The following is a 22,339-nucleotide window of genomic DNA, read 5'->3' on the forward strand; positions in this document are numbered from 1 at the left end:
CCGCGCGGACAGTAGTGCCCTTTCACTTCTTCCTTGATGCGACACCGGACGGAACGCGACCCGCAAATGCGTTTATTCCTCTGTTTCCCCTCTTCTCCCCGCGCACCCTCTCGCGGCCACGTCTACTCGCAGAGGGGCGCTTGGTGCCACTGCTGGTAAAGTCTTCTCCCACACCTATGTTCACTTTACCCCCTTCTCTCTCTCACTCTCTCTCCCTCTCTCTTTCTGTCTTGCACCTCTTGACTGCTCCTCTCGTGCTTTCGGTGCTTTCCTTCGAGTTATCTTCTTACTCGTCTCTTGCTCCTTTTCCTTATCTTTTCTTATACTTCGTACGCTATCTACTCACATCTCACGATCTTTTCCCTTGCGATCACAGTGAAACGAAATAAGCGGGAGGAAAACGGGGCTAATTTCCGCCCGTGAATCGAGTTCCTGTTGGAATCGTCATGTCGACATAAGGTTCGATCTCGCGTTTTAGGCGAGCAGCCCTTCGGTAGTTGCACGTATCGCACGCTAAGAGACCTCTAGCCAAAGGAGAACTATCTTATCATACTTATGTGCGACCGCAGTTGCGCGAACCGAGCATTGCTCCTCCACTCCCTTATCCGTAGCAATATACAGGCTGACGTAGAATTAACCCGCCTTTTCGTCGAATCGTTTAAACTAAAAAGACATTTTTTCCCTTCATATACAGATTACATTTTTATAAAACTTGTATTTTATTGTACTCATAATACTTCTAAAAATTACTCAACAAAATCGATTATATGCCATCCCGCGATAGCCGGTAGCAGATGATATCTGACGAATATCGCACTTTCGCGCGAACTTAATAAATAATGAGATTGCGGCGTATATTTCGACCAATGGGCAAACAGGACGCGACTTACGTCGCGGAAAATGTCGTATTGATCGTTAAACGGACCAATCTGGCGCGAACTTTGATTGCAATTATATGGCGCTGCATTTAAAACAGATATCACTAAAAACCATAATTATTTATTTAAACAAATTAAAAGTAACTAAAATATTTCACTCTTTTCTTATGTGTAAGAACTAATACAGATTTTACTACTGTACGTCAAATGTCTGCCTAAAGTTAACGCTTACTACTTACGGAAAAAGAATAAATCCTATATTTTGCTGTACAGATGTCGTTACATTTAGCAATTACATTTACTAAATGTTTTTATTATTCATAGACATTACAATAATTAATAAGTTGCTTAGAATAATTCAATAAACAGCAATTACAATTATAAATTTGTGCTTTTAGTAATGTCTAAGTCTTACTGAATAAATTATAAACAGGTATTGAAAATTTGGCATATATCACAATTACATACAAAATATTTTATGTGTACATATATAAAATGTATAATAATTAATATCTATTACATAAAAATAGAATACGGTGTATTAAGGTATATAAAATAGATAAAAACCTAAGACAAAAACAATTTTTAAAATTATTTTTTGTTTTATAGTTGGTTTCTTTCATATTATAAAAAGAAATGTATATTTAAATTGCGTTTAAATCTGAAAAAAAATTTTAAAAATTTTGATATATCAAGAGTAATACTCTAACACTAAAAAATTAAAAAAAAGTGTAAAACTATAAGTAACAAAATAAAATTAATTTATATACATTTTATAAAATATTCCTTATTACATTATATCAATATCTATAACGTAATGTTTTTGTTAATTATAAAGCAGTCGATTAAAGATGAGAGAAAAAAATAATTTTTACATAAAAAATTAAATTAGATATGTACATTATTCTAATTCTAATAGGCAGTAATTGATTAATATATTATACATATCTATACAAATAATGCAGAGCGGGGTACAGCTAGTAGTATATAAAATCATTCGTCAATTATCAGGCTCGTGATTATAACGTACATAAATAAAAGGACGTTAGAATGAACAAATCGTTATGACAAATTAAAAAAATCAGTCACATATTTTATATATAGTTATTTAATATAAAATATATAATTGTTATTTTTATTTATTTATTTATTTTGTTAAGAATTCACTCGTTTGAACGTCCCTTTATTTATTTATTAATAATATATAAAAGTATATCTCAGTACACTTACAGAATATTAACGTACAACATTACTGTATTAATAAATATGTAATATACCAATTTTTATTTTTTGTACAAATAATCAAGTCAATTATAGATATTAAATACTTGGTTTTTTAATATCTATTTTAATTTAAAAAAAAACTAATTTTTTTTTTCAATAATTTGTCTAATATTATACAATTAATTTGATTATTTCAATCATTGTCTCTTATTAAACGTTCTACAAAAAATTTGAAAAAAGAATCAATAACATTTAATATTCTATTTTGTCCTTAATCGTTAATATACTTTAATAATTTAATGATATTTTGACTTTTGTTATAATTAAATTCCTTACTCACTCTACATTTTGTACATAATGTGTAAAATATTTTGTTTAATAGTTTTTAAAACGTGTGCATAAAAATGTATCAAATACAAGTACAAACTCTATTTTATATTTACACAAATATTCAAATTTTATTTCTTTCTTATATAAATTTGAAACATTTCTGTTTATCATGTGGTATTCGTGTTTTAAATAATATAGAATCAGCTCGATATTGTGTATTTAATAGCGGCATATAACCGAAAACCTAAAAGTCAATTATACCAAATAAGATTGATTAATTTACTTAAAATAATAAAGCTATTAGAACTATGTAAATAAATGTAATAAAACAATTAACAATTAAGGTTATTACCTGTGAAAAAAAGTTGATACACTTATGTCTCTCCTGAAAATGAGTATCATCTTCCGAAAGTGAAACTGGACAACCTGGACATCTGAATGTCCATCGTGATGTTACCTAATATAAGAACAAGTATTTTAATATCAAATCATATTAATACGTAATTTTCATATAAATGTTCGCAGTTATATAGTTAGAATACAAACAGAAATATATAACTGTAATTTTTTTTATAAAACTCTGATTGAGAATAAAAAATTTTTAACTTATAATTAAGATATAAAGTTATATTTTTTATTTGAAATTTATGTCTTACTTTAACTGGTGGTTTTCTTGTAAGATGAGATATCAAAAAGTTCATCGCAATATCTTCACAATTCATATATTCGTCAACTTTATCTCTTATCGCTTGTGGTAGCCAATGCGTATATAAATATGTATAATGTTTATGAATAAAAGCAGCCCCGGTTAAAACCATGGATAATTCACACGAATAATTTGAGTTATAATTCCAAGCGTTATGATAATTTTGGTCCCATGCATGAAAACGACCAGGAAATCCAACTACACGATCTCGATGTTCTCTCCACACTCTAAAAATAATGTACAATAATAAAAATCATACAGCATGAAAAAACTGTGAAAAATCACTTACCTAAAACCAAACATAATTTCATCATGTCTTAAGTGAGCATCGTCATCGATAGAAAGAACAGCTTCAGTTTCAATTGCGTCAAATGGAAGAAATCTATTATTTAAACTATTTCTTGGAGCTTTTATAACCTGTTTAAATATATTTAAGAAATATACTTTGAGTACATGTAATATTTGAAAATAAACGAAAATTGATCGATAAGAATAATCAATAAATATAAAATAATAAATTGAAATTACGTGTATAGGAACGCCAATATCAGGCCACTTAAGATCTTCTACAGGCGGTTTCGGACTATTCCACACTACAAGCACCTTGTTTAGATAAGGCAAGCCATAAAGACGTGCTAGTGAATTTATAAGAACTTGTTCTCTTTCGTAGGTTAACATGACTATTGTAAATTGCTCTCTTGGGTAATTTCCTCCTAATGATTCACTAAATTCTTTTCCAGCACCTCCAGCACCTTTACCAATGGGTCGAAAACCCACCTCTGAACCTATAAAAAAAAGAAAGAAACAAAAAAATCATACAACATATAACAAAATTTTCATGTAACAATATTTTCTAAAATAATGATTTTACCAAGAAATTTAGCATCGCTGGGAAGAATAGTATCAAAAGGTAATTGTGGATATAAATTAAATGGATCCATCCAATCGTTCCAAATTTCATGACCTTGGATTAATAACGTTGTATAATTTCGTTTAAAACTAGGAGATGGATACGGCGGTTCTAAAGGACCTAAACTTTCTTCAGCTTCAGGTTCAGCAATGATAGTATCCGATTTTAAAGGCTTTTAAAATAAAAAGTAACATGAATTATAAAATTAATTTTTTAGTAATAATATGTATATATACTATCTTAAAGAAAAAAAAAACATTGTTTCAAAAGTACATACCACAAAACTTTCATTAAAAACACTAGGACTAGGTGTTTGTGGTGCTGGCAATGGAGGTATACCAAGTCTGTCTCTTATTATTGCTATAGTTGTATCTACTACACCTTGAGCAGTACTCATATAACGCTCCCATATTAATCTACCTTGTCTCCGCATAGTCAAAAGATCATTGTCAGGAACAGCGCGCAACAAAAAGTGCATTTCAGTCACCCTGGCCTAAAAGTATATTTTTGTTAGTTGTATTTTAATCGAAACTAAATTTGGTTTTACTAAAGTTTTACTAAAAAAAATTCTTACTTTAGGTAAAAAAATAATTGCTCTTCTCCAAGCAATAACTTCATTATAATTAAGCAAAGTTTGATCGCCACCAAGAATAACTGGTATTGCCCCAGCTCGTAATGCTTCGTACAATCTGGCTTGCATGAATGAAGTTGTCAATAGTGTAATATTAGTGGGAGCTAAGATCAATGAAAATGTTGATTCTTTTAATATAGCTTTTCGGGATGAGTCAGTTCCGCAAAGTGACCAATCGAGAGTTTCGACAGGCTTACTTTCTACAGAAGCTGGTATACATTCAAACTGAATAAAAAATTTGTCTAAAGTTATTCCATTGCTCATATCTTTTAAATGCTGAATAATAAAAGCATCTATATTATTATCATCAATTATCAATTTTTCCAGATCTATATCGGCGTCATCAATTTGATATGTCATTGGCGTGCCCATCAAAGTTTTCATTTCTCCTTGAAATGACAACAAGTACTTTCTTCTTGCAGGTAACATTTGAGCACATTCTTGCCAAACGTCTCCGCCAGGCGGTCCCAAAATTGGCGGTACAATTAAATCGAAACCATCGCGAAATTGATTTCTATAAAATGTGGACTGTACTATTATTGCTCTGCCAATATCCAGATTACTGAAAATATTTCCAGAATCTGCAGACAAATCTCTACGTGCAAGATTTAGCAATATATGATTTCTACCATCTCCACCCCAATAAGGAAGCGAATGTAATTTTTTTATATCTAATGGTTTACTATAACGTTGATCATTCTTTTGATGAAAGCTTAATGCTTCACCAACTAAAACTATGTAAATGCATGCTTCTGCCGGATTTCTAGTAAGATGTGAATTGTATCCTGTAATTATTAATTCACATATGTAATAAATTACCACTTCTTTCAATTTACTTGGATATTTTTATACAGTACATACCTAAAGTTTGTTTAATAGTTGTTTTTAAAAAACCATCAACGTCCCATCCTATATTAACTACAGAGAATTGATCTGGGTCATACAAGTATACAGGAAAGCCACTTGTCAATGCACATCGACTATGATCAAAACAATTATGCATTCTACAAAATCGAAAATCTGTGGTAGGCAGTACAATTGGCAGCTTGTTAATCAATATTCTCTTAGGTGGTGCCAATTCGGGTGTGTTTCTTTCTACTGCTTCTTTCTGTGCCACTTGTGCTTGCTCCACACTTATTTTTAATCTATCAAGATCTGTTTGCTGATGCAGTAATTCCTGCTTTAACTCATCTATTTTCTGTGTCAAACAGTTAACTTCACCTTGAAGTCTTTGCCTTTTAGCACTTAAATCTCTTAATTCGTTACTCACTGAAATTTTTATCCGAAACATTTCCTCTATTCTCATCTTCAACTGTGAGGCTTTCATGGATGTAAAATCTTCAAAAGCCTCCAAGGTTGAAAAAGTTCTATACATATCTCTATCTGGAGTATCAGATTCTACCTAAAAGTAAATTCAAAGTTAACATAAAGCTCTTTGTAATAACTTTTGAAAGTTCTTATGAATTTTCCTCTATAAAAACATATACCTTAGATAAATAATGAAGTGTAATTATTGGCATAACAAACAATACTACAGATATCATAATAATTATCTTTGATAATTTCATATTCGCCAACCATTGGTATTTTTTCCTCCCAGATCCATTATGATAGCTTGGAAGTGCTTCATAAGTATTTCCCATGATATTTACATAAAGATATTTATATAAATATCTAGCATTTTTATTTCATTCTTTTCTTTCTGCAAATAATATTACATCAATATTAAAGTAACTCATCTAAAATTAAAAAAAAAAAAAGACTATAAAACATTAAAATTTCAACTTGTATACAACAAAAACAGGGTTTTCACCCATAATTGTTATCATAATTTAATCAAAGAAATAAAGAGTTAATATTGATAAAAGTGTTGCTCGTATTAATAATAATACCTGTCACGCTAGAAATTGACGTTAAGATTAAACCTGGGGATGAATTCATTAAGACATATCATCGTATCGTTGATTCGAGACCTAAGCGACCACGTAGTTCTCTTCATTTCTTTAACCAGGATGTCATTGCAAGTTAAAGTAATTTGAGCGATATTTCGGAGGTAATCACATCCTACGACGTTTACGTCGTCAGCACTCAACACTCTCAATAGTGCCAATAGTGGCTTATGGTAGCTTAGCACTAACAGTCACTCAGCAGCTCATGCGTTGAGGTTAGTAAACCAAGAAGCGGTCCATTCTACGTCCACCCCATGAAGGCATGAACCATGAAGTAAGAGTAAGGAGACCCAATTTTATAAGGGGGCGGTGCACATGCCCACATCAGTGAGCTATTTCTGAAGCATATTTTGCGGTATAAATTCTAAAAATATATAAAAATAAATAAATGTATAAAAATATATAAATGTATAAATTCACTTCACAGACATTTTCTGTAAATATAATATTACTAAATTTGACTACATGATATGTAGTCAAATTTAGTAATATGTGTATTATATGTATGTATTATATGTATGTATATATACCCACACAAATAAATCGTAATATTTTAAATGTTTTACACTTTTTTTTTTAGAGAGTTATCGTCGATTTTTTATTGCAATATTGCAAAAGATTATATCATTAATTTGATTTGTTTAATTTCTTTATATGAGACTTTATTGAAGACATTCTACATTTGTAAGTAATTTTATTTCTGTGTACGTAACAGATCACATTGATTAATACAGAGACAAGTAGTTGATTATATTACAGTATATAAGAAATACTGCAAGAAGCGAAGATTCTTTATAGACATTTGTGATACATATAATTCGTTTCTTATACACATATACACATATAGCGCATGTAATTAATTTGATGAATTTTTCGAACTATAACAGGTACAATTAACACAATTGTATGCAAAAAATAAATTTTTATATTCATAATAAATCACAATGGTAGCAACTTTTATCCTAATAATAAACTACATAACTAGTAATCTATCTTGATAAATAAAAATATAATATATATGTTACATGTATAATGCACCTTTCTCAGTTATCATTCCTTATGATTATTTATAACAGAATAAATGTATCTCACGTTCTTAACTGGAATGTTTCTCTATTGGTACGCGTCAAAGACAATGCAGAATTATTGACACAGATATTGACTAAAATTCGACTATCCTTGTGTGATTCCATTCTACCTGTTATAATTTTATCTCTTTCTCTATAGTGACAAATATTTAATCAGCAAGTGTACAATATTATTCATTGCATATAATATACATGTGCACTTACAAGTGCACTCAACAATAAATACACGGCATATGAGAATATAATAGGTATATCTCTATATATATGGCTATGTTTATTGCTATTCAATAATTAAAAGTGGAATACCACAACGCCTGTTCATCGTTTTATGGGTAAGTATTAATCTGTCATATGTTTATAAACAATTCGTTTTCAATTACAAACTAGAACAGTGTTTCCTATTTTCTGATATACGTTAGGATATAACATAAGTTTGTAGAGTTTATTTAGTAAAAATTATTCCAAAATTATTATATAAACATGTATAAATATTTATCCAACGACATATACATAATTTCAGATAATTTATTCCAGAATTTTTTAAAACTATTTATTTAAAAAAACACTACAACCTTTCGTTACAATTTTATTTTATTTTAATGCTTGTGTTTTTAATAATACCGAAAAGTCAGTATTAAAAATATCTTTTTTTTTCTCAAATTAAAATAAATATCTTTTTTATTACGTATATTTTACACAATAAAAAATAATTTAATTACTAAATAAAATTTGTTTCATATGCATAAATGTATAACATTACATATATAAATTAAATAAAAATAGGAAGCACTGTTCTAAAGTCACGTTTGTATACTTGTATATTCAAGAATTTTTTTTTATATTTATAATGGAATAAATATATGTATCACATAATATAAAACTATAGAAAATATGTCCAGCTCTTTACCTATACTCTTCACTCATAACTGCTTTTATTGCGATCGTGTGCTATTTATACAAACTTTTCTCCTTATGTTTTAAGTTGTATCTAGCTATTATAACTGAGAAAAAGGAATTATTATCAAACATTAAAGTAATGATAAGAGATACTGGTGCAATACTTTTGTAATAGTTAATTTAAATAAAAAACTATATTTCTGTAAATAAACATATTTTACAAACTTAATATAGTATAATAAAGACACATGAACCATGTGAAAAAAAAGAGATAAATACTGGCATAATGCAACTGATGATCGTTACATTAAAATTAGGTTTCGTTTTAAATATTTTTTTTCTTTTTCACATATTATGTTTTTATAGTAACTGTACATTGATAATTATTATATTATAATATCTTTTTAAATAAAAGAAATTACTACTTCCAAAAGCATGGAACTCAATAAAATAAAGAAAACTAAATAAACATAATCGAAAAATTGATTATATATTATAAAAATATCATATAAAAATGTGATATTTACTTCTATAATTCACATGAAACTGGCAACACTTATTTAAATATATATAATATTTGTATTTTAAAATACAGATTTAATTACGTGTTTTTCGATATGCATCACAATAAACCTGAAATTATCTACTTCCTGTCACAAAAATTCAGAGGAGTGTAACACAGAAGAGATCTAAATATTACCGATTATATTTCTCGCCTATACACTTATAGAAGCTATAAATTTCTACATTTAAATTACTACAATCTGAGAATGCATTTGTTTTGGAATAGAGTTAAAGTTGTTTTAGCGATCTAAGTTTAAAACAAGTTTAGCATTCTTTACCTCTTTTGCACTACCAGAAACAGTAACTCAGAATATGTTTTACTCTAAACCACCTTCTTCTTCCAGTTTCGATAAGAATTTTGCTACTCTGTAAGGTGGTTCTACTTGACGTGCCATATCTGTTAGGCAAAGTAGTTTCTTAATCCCGATAAAAACACTGAAATTACAAAACGCATGATAATAAAATACATTTTATAAAATTATATCTGGTAAAATAAAATATTTGTCTTATGTATTACATACACATTAGATAATATCAAGTATGTACAAAGTATTAATAGAAAAATTGAATTCTCACCGTTTTCCTTGAAGCTTTCCATGCAAAGAAGTCATTTCCTGTTTAGTGAAAAGATCAACTTCTTCTAACACATTTAACAGATGGTCAGGGGTTGATAAATTAGGCACATGAAGAACGGTATTAAATGCTGAAAGTAATTCCAGATCATCTAAAACTTGTCTGCAAAAATAAACATATTAGGAATTAGATATATTTATCTTTAAAAAAAATATTGTGTTTATAAAAAAAAATATATCTTTTATTTTACCTGCGACTAGAAGTGCAGAGAATCAACAATTTTCGACCAGGTGGTGGCGATTTCTTCAATAACACAAGAAGTGCTTGCAATGTCAAGTTAGAGTACCTTGGTCCAATTGGACCATAATCTAATAAACGTTCAATATTATCGACTAGAATGCAGCTAAGCTGCGAACGATACGCATCATCAAACACCTAAAATGCACAAATATAAGCGATTATTTTAAGCTTAAACTATCTTTCTTTTATTTTCTTTTTTCCCCCTCTCTTGATAAATTTAAATAAGTAATAAAGTGAATATCATACCTTTCGTATGGAAAGACATTTTGCAGATTCGATATAACCGACCATGTCTTCAGGTGTACATACTTTAACAAATGGAAAGTCTGAATTCTTTGCAATTTGGGCAGCAAGAGCTGTTTTTCCGCTGTTTGGTGGTCCTTCTAAAAGAACAGAAACAAGTCCAGATCCCTCAGTTGCCCGAGCTTGTTGAATGCATAAACTGCCATCAGTGAGAATTTCAGCCACTGGTCTTCCCCAATTAATAATTCCACGAGTCAACAACTGACACAATGCTTCAGCACTAGTACCAAACGCCTAATAGATAAAAGTATAAAATTATTATTATTGAAACAGATTGTAAACTACCATGCAATGCAAAAAAAAAATTTAATAAAGCAATTTTTGAACAAAATACTTACAGGTTTAACATCATGCTCTAACGCGTGGAAAAAATCGCCTTTCGTAACCATCAGTTTCTCCATTGCTGATGGATCTACTTCCACTTTGCTGGAAGCTTTAATTAGTCGATTCATAGCGGTGCTTTGTGCCGCTCTAACTAAACCTTCCAATTCTGCGCCACTAAAATTCTTCGTTAACGTAGCCAATTCTTTCAAATCTACGTCAGGCGCTATTTTTTTATAATCTCTCATTCGGGATGTGTGGATATTAAGAATTTGGTGTCGGCCATGTTCGTCTGGTAAGCTAATTTCCATTTGCAACTTTAAGCACGTAAAAAGGTATTATTTAATATAAATATGATATAAAATATAAAATATAAAATATAAAAAATATAAAATATAAAAATATATAAATATTAAAAAAAAATACAAATTTACCTCTAATCTGCCAGGTCTTAGCAAGGCTTCATCAATCATATCCCTTCTATTAGTCATACCAATAACAAGAATGTTATTTAATTGCTCAACACCGTCAATCTTTGCAAGAAGTTGATTTACTACTGTATCATGAACTCCTGTGTTTCCAGCGACACTACCTCGAGATTTACAAATAGCATCTATTTCATCGAATATGATTATGTGAAGTCCACTGTTTGGTCCAAGCTAAAAACATACGATTTTTATTTCTATCTAGTTTTGCTCTTACACTTAAAAAATATGATTTAAATACATAATTTAAATTATTTACCCTCTTTTCTTCTTCTTCTGCTTCAGCAAACAATCTTCTGATATTAGCCTCGCTTTCTCCAACATATTTATCTAAAATTTGTGGACCATTTACAATTTTCGGCTCCCGAGCATTTAACATTGTACCTATTTGTCGAGCCATTAATGTTTTTCCTGTGCCAGGTGGTCCATACAGCAAGATTCCTTTTACATGTTTGCAACCCAATTGAGTAACAATTTCCGTCGGGAAAACACGGGACGCAAATGCTCTTCGGAAAATGGCGCTAAATTCTTTATCCAAACCACCAATGCCCATTTTCTGAAAATCCCAATCTGGATTGATAATTGTCTGTCGAATAGCTTTTCCCTTAGATTGCCCAACGAGATTCAGGCTCGAATTCTCCGCCTTCTCAAATTGTATTATGGTGTCACCCAAACAACGTCCCATTTTTGTTTTCTTAGGCACTGTACTTTGTCCTGAACTGATAGCTGACAGATCAGCAGCTTCTAAACTTTTGACAACTAATCCAAGTAGTTTTTTATCTTTAAATTGAAATGCCAGCTGCTGACCCACGGTGAATGCCTGCCCTGAAAACTGTAGCAAGAAGTCTTTGGCCATTTCGTCTGTATTGTATGGCTCCAAAGTGACTCTAAAATAACAATATGTAATCAATAATATAGTATAAAAAACATTTATAGTTGTAAAATGAAAGAAAGCTAAGAAAAGATTTTATTCTTCATTAATCCTCATGTGCTACTTGGGGCTGAGCACAGCAAGCTACAAATCGAGCGTAACAATATAAATAAATTTTGACATACGTTTTTTTCTGCAGGAAATCAGCTTCCAAAACAATATTACACAAACATTCTGTGTTAGAAGTTGGATCAAAATGATACGGTTGAACTTCAATTTCCTGATTGAGAGACAATGTTGCCCACTTCCGCTGAGGTAAGCTAAAGCCAATTGTACCACGTGGAATTTCATGATGTGTCCTTACAGTAAACACAAAATGATAATTTGGTGCTGTTGTTACTTCAATGTGCCTAAAACAATCAACAAAATTAATACATTAATTAATATTGTCTTATTGCATTACAATTAAAAAAAAATGAATACAACTATGTAATCTACTATAACTTTACACTTTACATACATTTTTTTAAGTCTTAAAATTAATCAATTAATTTTACACAATTACATAATTTACGTATATAATTTAAAACAGAATAATTTAAGTTTCCTATTTTAAAACATATATTTATGTAAAACAAATTTTTCTTTCAACTGTAATTAAATAAAATTACAACTAATTATTTATGATATTTTTATATTCATAAATTTGTCGCCCTAATTTAGCCAATTTAGAATTATTTCTAAAATATAAATAAATAGACACAATGGCATTTAAAATATACCTGACATCATCAGGAAAATCGACTGCATTTATAATGGCACAGTTGGAGAGACTAAGCTCGTCCGTAGGACACCTCACTGCTTTCATCCGCTGAAGCAGAAAAGATTGCATTCGTTATCTCATAATTAATGCAAGATAACAAGTCTGTCAACGGGGAGTTATTGATGTGGCTTCGATACGAGGGGGAGGAACGGACCAAAGAAATAAACTGGGGAAAAATTGTGTTGATTTTTAAGACAGCTCTCGACTTTCTACCTGTTAGGCTGGCCTGCGGCTACAAAAGGAATGTCACGTATATCGTTTTGGCGATTGGTACTTACCATCTTCGATATATTACGATGAGAAGTTAACGAATCTCAGTCGCAGTACGGCACAGTAGCACAATCCAGTCCGTCCACCGTGTTGTCTGCTGCTGTCTGCGCGGACTGCGCCTTTGATATTGATGCGGTAAAACACTCGTTCACGATCATGCGCGAGCGCGGCCATAAAGTACGTTTCGCGAACGCAGAAAGGCTCCAAGTCGGAGCCTCTGACTCCGCAATTCAGGTGTCGCGGTGAATATGATATTTAATTTATTCAATACATACAGCAGTCATATTGAATTCGCCATTATTAATTTTTTAAATTTATTAAAAAGCGCGCAGGACGCGCGTTATTATATTCGGATATAAGATATCCTATCTATAAAAAATTGGTGTGACGCCTCAATTAGCTGAATCTCGAATAGCGAGATTACTTTTTTTGAGTTAACAAATTAAAAAATTTTTTTAGCATTCCCTTAACATTTTCTTGTAGGAGAATGACCGACTGTGCGTTTAGAATTTACTTGAACGGCGCATAGATGGCAGCTACTTGGCTCGTTGTTGACATCTGACCAGTAACAGGTTTGTTCCTGTAGCCTATGTATATCTTTCTATCGTAAAAAAAAAACCGTTTGACCAGTCTTCTGTTTCCTTTCGGTATATCTTGAGACATTGTACTTTGTGTTGTTTATAAGAGAACTGTGAATCTCGGGAAATACTTTTACATAGTTTTTGAGTTTAGTGTAAATGTGAGTGTTGCTTATCAACTTAGAAAGTGTCGCAAAGCTCCTCACGAACTAATCACTGGATAATGGAGGAATTTATATTCGTGCGGGATCCCTCGGCAGAACGTCAAGTTGTCATTGCCTCGATGTTTCCACGACTTCAGCCACGGTCAAGTTAAGTTTCTTAATTAAGAAACCGTCCATCCTGAATGTCTCCGTCATTACGTGAGTCTCATGAATTTATATTATTTATTTTTTGATCTTTAATTTATAGTTTTCTGCTAACAAAAATGTCTGATATAAAATATTGAAAAAAAAAGGAAAAAACAGGAAGAAAGTGTATGTGCGGGGAAAGATACAACACGGTGGATATTCGCAAGCCCAAATGGCGCTTACGAATTTCCAGCTATCCCCTTTTTGAGAGAGAAAGCGAGAGAAAGAGAGAGAAAAAGGTAGAGAGGGAAAGAGAGAGCACTTCCGCCTGATCGCTCACATACATTTTCGTTAAAACGCGCGTGTTCCGTCCGTTTCATTAATTTTAATGCCCGCCGAGCCCGTTCTGTTCATTTCTACGCAACATATGAATATACCTCCGCACCCTCTCTCGCGTGCATTTCCTAGTGTGCACGCGGGTATACTCTCTTTATTCCTGCGAGCGACGCACGCTCTCTCGTTTGTGTGTAACTTCGCGTACGTATCAGTTGCCTGGCTATGGGTTTGGGCGTGTAGACGAGTGTGCGCAAAATTCGCGGTGCGTGTATGCGTACGCGTGTGTGTGAGGCTGCATACGCGGGCGAGCAGCGGACTCGCTCATGCGAACGCGTGGCCTCCTCCCGCCCCCTCCCGCGGGTTGGTTGATATTAATTAATAATCAGAAACAGATGCGGCCTCCGCGCGCGTCGCACACCGCGCTCCGCACGCTTCGAAACGATAATTATTTAAGTGCCTTCCCTCTCTCTCTCTCTTTCCGTTTCTCTCTCCAAGTACCTTGTCTCTCGATGCCTCCCGCTTTCTTCGCCGTCCTACTGAATGCAGCATGCTAATTAAAGAGCGTTTGCCGGTGATTTTTATGCAGATAACTCTCTTTCTCACTTGTTCTTTCTTATTGTGCACGGGTCGACGTCATCGTCAGCGTCATTATTTTCATTTTTCTCGCGAGATTTATTTGCGCAGGAAACCGCGAAGACCCCGTGCCACATTTTACGTTCAAAAAGTCCTTTAAATGTAGAAAAAAAACCAAGATTTTTTTCATTTCTTTTAGTCTTCCAAAAGTCTACACTTTTTTTTTTTAATTTCGTAAAATGGGGAACTAATTGTAAAAATGTTAAGTATTCCTGATTTTATAACAAAATCTTGATTTTTAAGCTACACTCGATACCAAAAGAGTAGAGCATAAATGTTAATGCCGAAGACAAACGCAGCGCTCGTTTATTTGCAATAAAATCCCGCGTTTTTATTTAATAGCATTGTCTTCGATTAAAGACAACGTCGAACCTCCTCTCTATTATTCACGTATGTCCAAGGGATCAATATTAAATTCGCAAATACGGCCGGGAAGATCGCCGACGGAAGTTTTTCCACGAGTGCGCGTCAGAGGCGTGGAAAATCGGGGATGAGGAGGTTTCGCGGTGGTGGCGGGCGACGGGGTATGGGGGCGGGGGGTTGAAGAGGAACCAACGCTCCGGGATGGCGCTTAGCCAGCGACGCTCGCGGCAGTGTCTGCCTTAATATCCGCCACTAACATTATTTCATAAAAGTATTACTATAAATCCAAACTCGCGTTATTTAAGCACCGTGCCTCCGCGCGGGCGAAGGGAACGGAGACGAAGGGCCACCCTGCTCGCTCGCAGGATCCCGCACGAAGCCGCTGGTTCCCGCTTTACGTCTCCTACCGCCTTCACCCCGGCACGTCTCTTCGCGGAGTTCGCCTTACATTATACCGGGCGAAGGAGCGCGGCAAGCAAGTTTTGCCACCCTCTTTTCCCTCCGCCACATTAGAGATATATTATGCAGATAGCGAAGGCGCCTTGGCCGAGCCGCGGGAAGGGGCTCGCGCGGGGGGCTGCGGAAATTTAAAACTTTATTTACCCTACGCGTCGAATGACTTTTCGCCACCCTCGGTCTTCTTTTTCCGTCCCTCTGGAGCTTCCTCTCCCTTTTCACCTCCTCTCGTGCCGCCAGCGGTCGTCCGGCGGATGTACGCGCGAGATTCGCGCTCGTTATTTGGTGCTTATTTATTTGCTCGCACGCGGGACAGCCCCGGCGTGAAAAGTGCTGGGAAGATGGTGGAAACCATTCCCGTGGACTTCCTCCAGCATGGCGAGACTATCGAAAGATGAGATCTGTATTGGTAATGCGCGCTGGTTTTGCTCTTGTGAATATTAAAGTAGGCGCATGCTTAAGTAGAAGATGAACATTACTCGGAAGAAAAAAAAATTAATTGGAATATAAAAGATTTTAAAGATCTGGTGATGCAGTGCGTGCGGTGTTTCGATTATCACTTGCGATAGTCGTACCTGTTCGTATTTCACGTTTATTTCATCGTACGTTTGTTTGTTAGCTCTAGCCAAAGATGAATTGGTGTTTGCACCTTATAACTTGCATCTATAGTCACGATTTTTTAAGTTTCCTCAATTTCACACTTTCCAGCGAGTTATTAAATAAATTCTTTGGTCCCCGAGTATTCGCGTGCGTCGCGAGAAAGATTCGATTTACGAGAGCTCGGTGCCGGAACGCGGGGAACTCGGCGAAAATCCGAGAAAACCGTTTCCGGTTCCGGCTCTTTGAACTTACTCGTTTAGAACCGGTACTTACACTTCTCGTCGCAGGCGACACTTGGCCGTGATTGCATGCGACGAGGGATGAAGAAGGAGCGAGAGAAAGGGAGAAAGAGAGAGAAAAAAGAAAAAACTCGGCCGCCCTCTTTTAAACTCCCTCCGGAGGGAAAGACGACTGGAAATGAACGCCGAGGCGACGAACGACGGCGGGAACGAAGGCGTAAACCGACGGTCGGCTGATTAGTCGCGAGACTTCGCCCGTTTTCACGATTTTCCCGATTCGATTCCGACTCGCGCCGCCGATTCACGGAGGATCTCTGACGCCGATGAGGAAGGAGCGACAGGGGACGAGTTTTTCTCCACCTCTGGCGACATTCATTCCGCGATTCTTTTTCCTTTAAAGCGAAAGATGAAAAAAGAAAAAAAAAAGAAAAAACATTCCAGACCGACGACGAAGTGAAAATAAAGGAGAAGCGGCGCGAAATAAGAAGCGAAAGTCTCGAGGCGATCAAAATTGAAATAAATCAGTTTAATTGTAAAATCGATATGATTTTGCTCGACTTTTAATCCTGGATAAGTTGTACTTTGAGAACAATCGATCAGAAGTTGAAGAAATTGAGTAAAGTAATTAAGCTCGTTAAATAAATAAACAATAGAAAAATTGCCCGATCAGGAGATTATCTAATTGTGTAAAATATTTAAACATTTTTTAAATGTATAAATTATACATATGTATAATATTAATAATTACAATACAAAATTTTTTTAAAGAAGCTTAAACATCGATAGACGCTTCTAAAATTATTTTAAATAAAATGTATTTCACGACGCAATATTTTCTTTCGGCGATAAGATATTCTTTAAAAATGCACAATTTCAGGCGTCGCTGGTTAGCGCTCATTAATTTTTCGCTCTCGCGTTCTAAGCTCATCTCGCACACGCGTTAAGACTCGTTAGGACCTTGAGCGGCCAACGGGACGAACTCGCGCGAACGGGAATCGCTCGCTCGCGCGAACAACCCCATAAATATTGTAGCGACGCGAGCCGCAGGGGAGTTTTCTGACTCGTTGGCGCTAATGCGGAGCTGCACCCGCCCGGTTCTGAAGCGCCCACCGACAGTCCGCCCTTTGCCCATTTTTGAAAACCCCACGAAACCGGAGCTAAATATAAGTCTGGTCCCCTGCGTAAGTGACATTGACAATTTGCCGACGAGCAAAGTTTTGACCTTAATAGCACACCTTTTTGTTGCTAAAAAATCTGCGATGTGTAACGATGTTATGCAGATGAACTACATAGACAAGTTTTTAATTTTGTTAATTTAGATAAAAATATATATAAATATATACAATTAAAGTTTGGTATTACATCGCAATTATTTTTGCATCATGCGTATTCAAGTCGTTTTCGTTGCAGAAAAAGAAATAACTGAGTTCAATTAACAATTTCTTGTAATAGGTACAATTCTGACACAATTTTCTGGTTACTCGGCCTCGTGTGCATCGGATCGCATCTCATCGCGTCGGCATTCGAGAGCGAAATAGAGTGCACGAGCGAGTGTATCTTGAATCGCCGGCGAGGCGAATCGTTTAAGTGAAAATCGCTCGTCGGTTTGCAAATCTGTAAATATTGTAGTGTCGAAACCACGGGTGGCCGTGTTCGGGAGGGGGAAAGGTGGAACAGAAAAAGAAGCAACAAAAAATGAGAAAGGAAAACTATTTCGCCGTGCGAAGGGCGGCAGGATGTAAGCGCGATAAAGGAGATTTTTCTCTCTTTCTCTCTCTCTCTCTCTTTTTTTTTTTTTTTTTGAATGACTGTCGTCTCGGTACGACGGCGTTAACACGTGCCTTCTTGTCCCCCTGAAGTGGTCTGTGCGATATGGCGGAAGAATCGATTGCACACGAAGAGAGACCCGGAGAAGAAACGCTTAAACCTCCTCCAGTCAACTCATTCGGCTCTAAGCAAAGTTCTCTCTCTTTCTACACTGGTTTACTCTTTCGTTCGTTCTCCCTTCTGGAAATAAATTACGCTGTTAGTTTTGCATTTCATACCGATCGACTATTGCATAACACTCAAATTCGGGGCATCTTTTTTTTCGATTTGGTGGCTTAAAAAATTTTTACTTTTAAAAATAAATTTTCTTTAATTTTTTATTTGATGCTGAAATAACTTTTAAAATAAAGTAACTGTTGAGTTAATAAAATTAAGATAAATTTAAAGACAAAAAGAAATAGTAGAGATAAAATAAAGCCAAATTAGTGACAAGAGAGACGCGCTGCGGTTTAAATGTATAAGATTATTCGATCGAATAATTTTTTTTTCTAGCGATTGGAGGAGGTCTACGGTAAATCCGAGCATCGGGGTTGCTCGGTCAGAAGAGCAAATATACGAGAATAGCGGAAAGGAATGGACAACATTCAGAACATGTTCGCCGCGACCTTTCCGCCAAAAGATATTTCAAGATGAATAGATCGCTTCCGATCAACTTCAATGTATGCATGTACACGGGATGTATTGAAACTCGCAGACTTTTCGCTGCTTAAAATGCAACTAAATGTTCCCGTAATAAATTGCAATAAAAAAGAAAAAAAATTATTTTACATACTTTTTCTAGGTAAAAAGTAAAGTACATAATTGTAACTAATTTCATAGTTCGTATTTTTAATTGCCAGATAAATTTTTACGCTCACGTTACTTCTGAATTGTCACACTACGGCTGAAAGCTGCGAATATAACACTCTCGTCATGCGTTCGCGCGTCGAAAAGAATACGTACATAGCTATTATGCCGAATTCGGCATTGTGATTGTGTAACCGATGTGATGTGGCGGTCCATTATAAAATACGTTCGCTCGCGCGAACACCACATTATGTCTCCGAAATAGCATTTGGTTATAATCGTTGGTTTTCTCCCTGTCTTCTTTTCCCATTGCGCTTGCTGGTCCAGCTCTGTTTTCTCATCGGCGCTGTGCACCAATATTTGACGCTACATCGAGAAGGAGAGAAAGAGAGATGAAAAACTGTGATCCAGTTTTACGCGACAGAAGGCGCGCGACCGTAAATGCGTTCTATTAAAGCTCAAATGCAATCGCATCTCGATGACGATTCAAACACCTCGAGCGGAATTGTTTGAGAATATGCCCTTTTCACGTACAGCAATGAATAAACAATGTTTCGCCTTTGCAGCGGGATTTGTAGAAGCAGCGCTAAAATGTTTAATCAGGTTGTAAGATCTTAATTGAATCGTGATTAGCGTCGCGTTCAGGGTAATCATTTATCTCTGTTTATCTCTGTCAGTTGTGATTCAATTATTGTCTTTTATAAAAGTACGTATTTATTTCACGGCGTCTCGTTGAAGAACAAGTCTCGGAACCAAGGAAAAGATAAGCAGGAGGCATAAAAGAAGAAAAATAAAAAAGAAGAGATTCGAGTCCAGTCTCTAGACTTTAGGATCAAGAATCATTCTCGGCGCGTACTACTGATGTTAACGAGAGAGGTTCAGTGAACACGAGATCAGGGTACAAGCTTGGGGGTGATCGACTCCGCCGGTGCGATCATAGTTTTCAAAAACCGCGTTTCGTTCTCGGTTTCTTCGATGAAGAGACGAAAGGGGAGACGAAAAAAAAGGGTGAAGATGCGAGGAAGAGAGGAAGAAGAAACAGGAGTCAGCCGACGACGCCACTACTACCGGCGGCACGGTATTCCGGTGGCTTCCTCCCCATCGTTCGCCCGGCGTTCGCCGTCATACAATTTATTGGTAAACTTTGCTAGCTTGTTAGAGGGTTACGTGCGCTGGGATAAGAAATATCCAGAGTGGTGTCCGCTCTCCGCCACCCTCGGGCCCCGGCACCGCCGTGTTATCATCATTCTTCGCCTGGTGCACCAGCACTGGCAGTATTGCCAGCACCAGCACGAACATCAGCACCAGCGCCGACCCCCTCGGCTATAGGGTTAGAATACCAGGGTTGCCTCCATCGTGCCACTGGTCTGCACCACTGCCCTTGACGCTCTGGCAAACCACCACCACCAGCGACCAGCCTCTCGCCCCCTCCCCTCTTGCTCCTTCGTGTCTTCGTACTTTACCAGCTGCCTCCCCTTTTCTCTTTCCCGTCCTCCTCCCCCGACCCCCGAGGGGTAAACTCTGCCGAGAATATGAATGTCATACATTGCCTCCGGATTCGCCGTTCCTCCACCTTTCCGCGAACCGGAGGCACGAAGCACGTCGAAGCGTGCGGGAATGAGCGAGCGAACGAACTCGCGGATTAAGTCTCGGAGAAGTCGAAGAGCTGCGGTTCGAAATTTCGGATATCACGATCTCATAGGAGGGAAGAGGGAGAGGCGTTTTCCGTAACGATACCTTGCGCTTCAGGCGCGCTATGCTCGCATGCTTGGTGCTATTCTCTCTTTGAACTTGGGAGATGTGAAGCTGACTCGGGAGACTCACATTCGAAGTGGCGTTTACCAAGAGTCGCGCTGAAGTTGTATTACGGTAGATTGTAAGAATGGAAATGTAAAAAGAAAGTTTCGTGGAACGTGAAAAAGATTAAATTCATGAGAACACAATATTACAGCAAATTATATAAAAAAAAAAAAAAATTAATTTATACTCACTCGTCGGTGCATCAATTAATATGTTCTATTCTTATTTTTGAAGATATGTTTATAGTAAGTTTCCTGCAGGGAAATGGCAAGTCTTTACGGATAATCGGATGTTACGTTAATCTTCAACGAGGCTCTCATTATTTCATTAGTACCTGCAATGCGGCAGTATTCCTCGCGAGAGTATAAGCGAAACCTAGATCTGCACGCGCGAAAATGTGCACGCGGGGGAGGTTCAGCGTTAGCGAGCCACGCTTGTGAGTTTTCCTCAGCGTTGTCTGTGCCTTTGTGTACTTGTGCACCCTGCTCGGCACTTGTGTGCATTCTGGGGCGAATCTCGATGAGCCGACGAGGAAGAGGAGAGAAGAGGAGAGGAGGAGGAGAGGAGAGGAAAAGAGAAGAGAGAGAGAAAGGGGGAAGAGTGCCGAGGACAACAATCATAACAATCTAGTTAAACGTTATAAGGATATCTTGCGCTAAGAGGCGTGCCAAGCGTTGCATAAAATCAAATTGTACGCCGAGCCGAGAAGTTATTGTCGTTTCTCATCCTCCCTTTCCCCCTTTAAGTCTCGCGTCCCCATCCAACTTGCGCCGTCGCCGAAAATTTACCCGAGGATCTTCTACCCCCGTCTCCCGAAGTTTCCTCCTTCCGCGTTACTCCTCCGCAGCCTTCTTTCCAGGCTCCACCGGCGGGTACATTCGCCCCCGTGAATCTCTCCGCCTTCGGCAAACGCAATTTTTTGCGCTCCGCATTTGTCAAGGATCCTGAATAAATTCCGAGGAAATGTGTTCGCGCCAGTTTATCTGGGATATCTTCCGTGTGATTAAGGTGCGAGAGCGACGAAGGTAAACAGTCAAATTAATATTATTTTGACTTTTTGTTTTTGGGTATGAGATAAATACGATCTGTCATTTCACGTATAATTGCAAGAGCACAGAAAATGCAGCAGCGCATCTAGAGAAACCGCGAATGATTATTAAACTCACAGACCTCGCGGAACGCGAGCGGAATTAGTGGTGCGCGGGAGAATTCGTAATAGAGCTCTCGTTGCCGTCAACAATATCGGATAATTACGCGTCTATCGGTCGAGCCTCGAAATAGAGTAATGGAGAGCCGGCGAAATCGGCT

At 36.1% G+C, this 22,339-nt stretch overlaps 2 protein-coding genes across 2 annotated transcripts; both read right to left on the reverse strand.

Moving 5' to 3' along the window:
- Positions 1–1,138: 1,138 nt before the first annotated feature.
- Positions 1,139–6,905, reverse strand: Botv (tripeptidyl-peptidase 2). Its single transcript, XM_070659566.1, has 11 exons — positions 6,572–6,905; positions 6,167–6,381; positions 5,541–6,081; positions 4,623–5,464; positions 4,326–4,541; positions 4,010–4,220; positions 3,667–3,923; positions 3,428–3,555; positions 3,089–3,365; positions 2,785–2,889; positions 1,139–2,676 (listed from the first exon to the last, which is right to left on the reverse strand). The coding sequence occupies exons 2-11, from the start codon at positions 6,320–6,322 to the stop codon at positions 2,572–2,574; spliced, it is 2,838 nt and encodes a 945-aa protein (XP_070515667.1). The 5' UTR covers positions 6,323–6,381; positions 6,572–6,905; the 3' UTR covers positions 1,139–2,571.
- A 354-nt stretch (positions 6,906–7,259) lies between these two features.
- LOC139108851 (vesicle-fusing ATPase 1) lies at positions 7,260–13,272 on the reverse strand. The gene is made up of 10 exons (XM_070667515.1): positions 13,132–13,272; positions 12,813–12,901; positions 12,216–12,440; positions 11,419–12,046; positions 11,109–11,333; positions 10,692–10,991; positions 10,297–10,587; positions 10,001–10,185; positions 9,754–9,912; positions 7,260–9,612 (listed from the first exon to the last, which is right to left on the reverse strand). Exons 1-10 carry the CDS (start codon positions 13,132–13,134, stop codon positions 9,495–9,497), a joined length of 2,223 nt encoding a protein of 740 aa, XP_070523616.1. The 5' UTR covers positions 13,135–13,272; the 3' UTR covers positions 7,260–9,494.
- Between the last annotated feature and the right edge of the window lie 9,067 nt (positions 13,273–22,339).

The sequence above is a fragment of the Cardiocondyla obscurior genome, linkage group LG01 (assembly GCF_019399895.1).
Source record: "Cardiocondyla obscurior isolate alpha-2009 linkage group LG01, Cobs3.1, whole genome shotgun sequence".
NCBI classification, from domain to species: Eukaryota; Metazoa; Arthropoda; class Insecta; order Hymenoptera; family Formicidae; genus Cardiocondyla; species Cardiocondyla obscurior.

Excerpts from the sequence above, each read along its gene's own strand:
- Botv (XM_070659566.1), bottom strand. The coding sequence starts at position 6,322 with ATGGGAAATACTTATGAAGCACTTCCAAGCTATCATAATGGATCTGGG. Across the intron at positions 5,465-5,540 it reads AACTATTAAACAAACTTTAG|GATACAATTCACATCTTACT; the intron begins GTATGTACTGTA and ends TAATAATTACAG. Across the intron at positions 2,677-2,784 it reads GTATCAACTTTTTTTCACAG|GTTTTCGGTTATATGCCGCT; the intron begins GTAATAACCTTA and ends ATTGACTTTTAG.
- LOC139108851 (XM_070667515.1), bottom strand. Across the intron at positions 10,992-11,108 it reads TAAGACCTGGCAGATTAGAG|TTGCAAATGGAAATTAGCTT; the intron begins GTAAATTTGTAT and ends ACGTGCTTAAAG. Across the intron at positions 10,588-10,691 it reads TAGAGCATGATGTTAAACCT|GCGTTTGGTACTAGTGCTGA; the intron begins GTAAGTATTTTG and ends TTTATCTATTAG.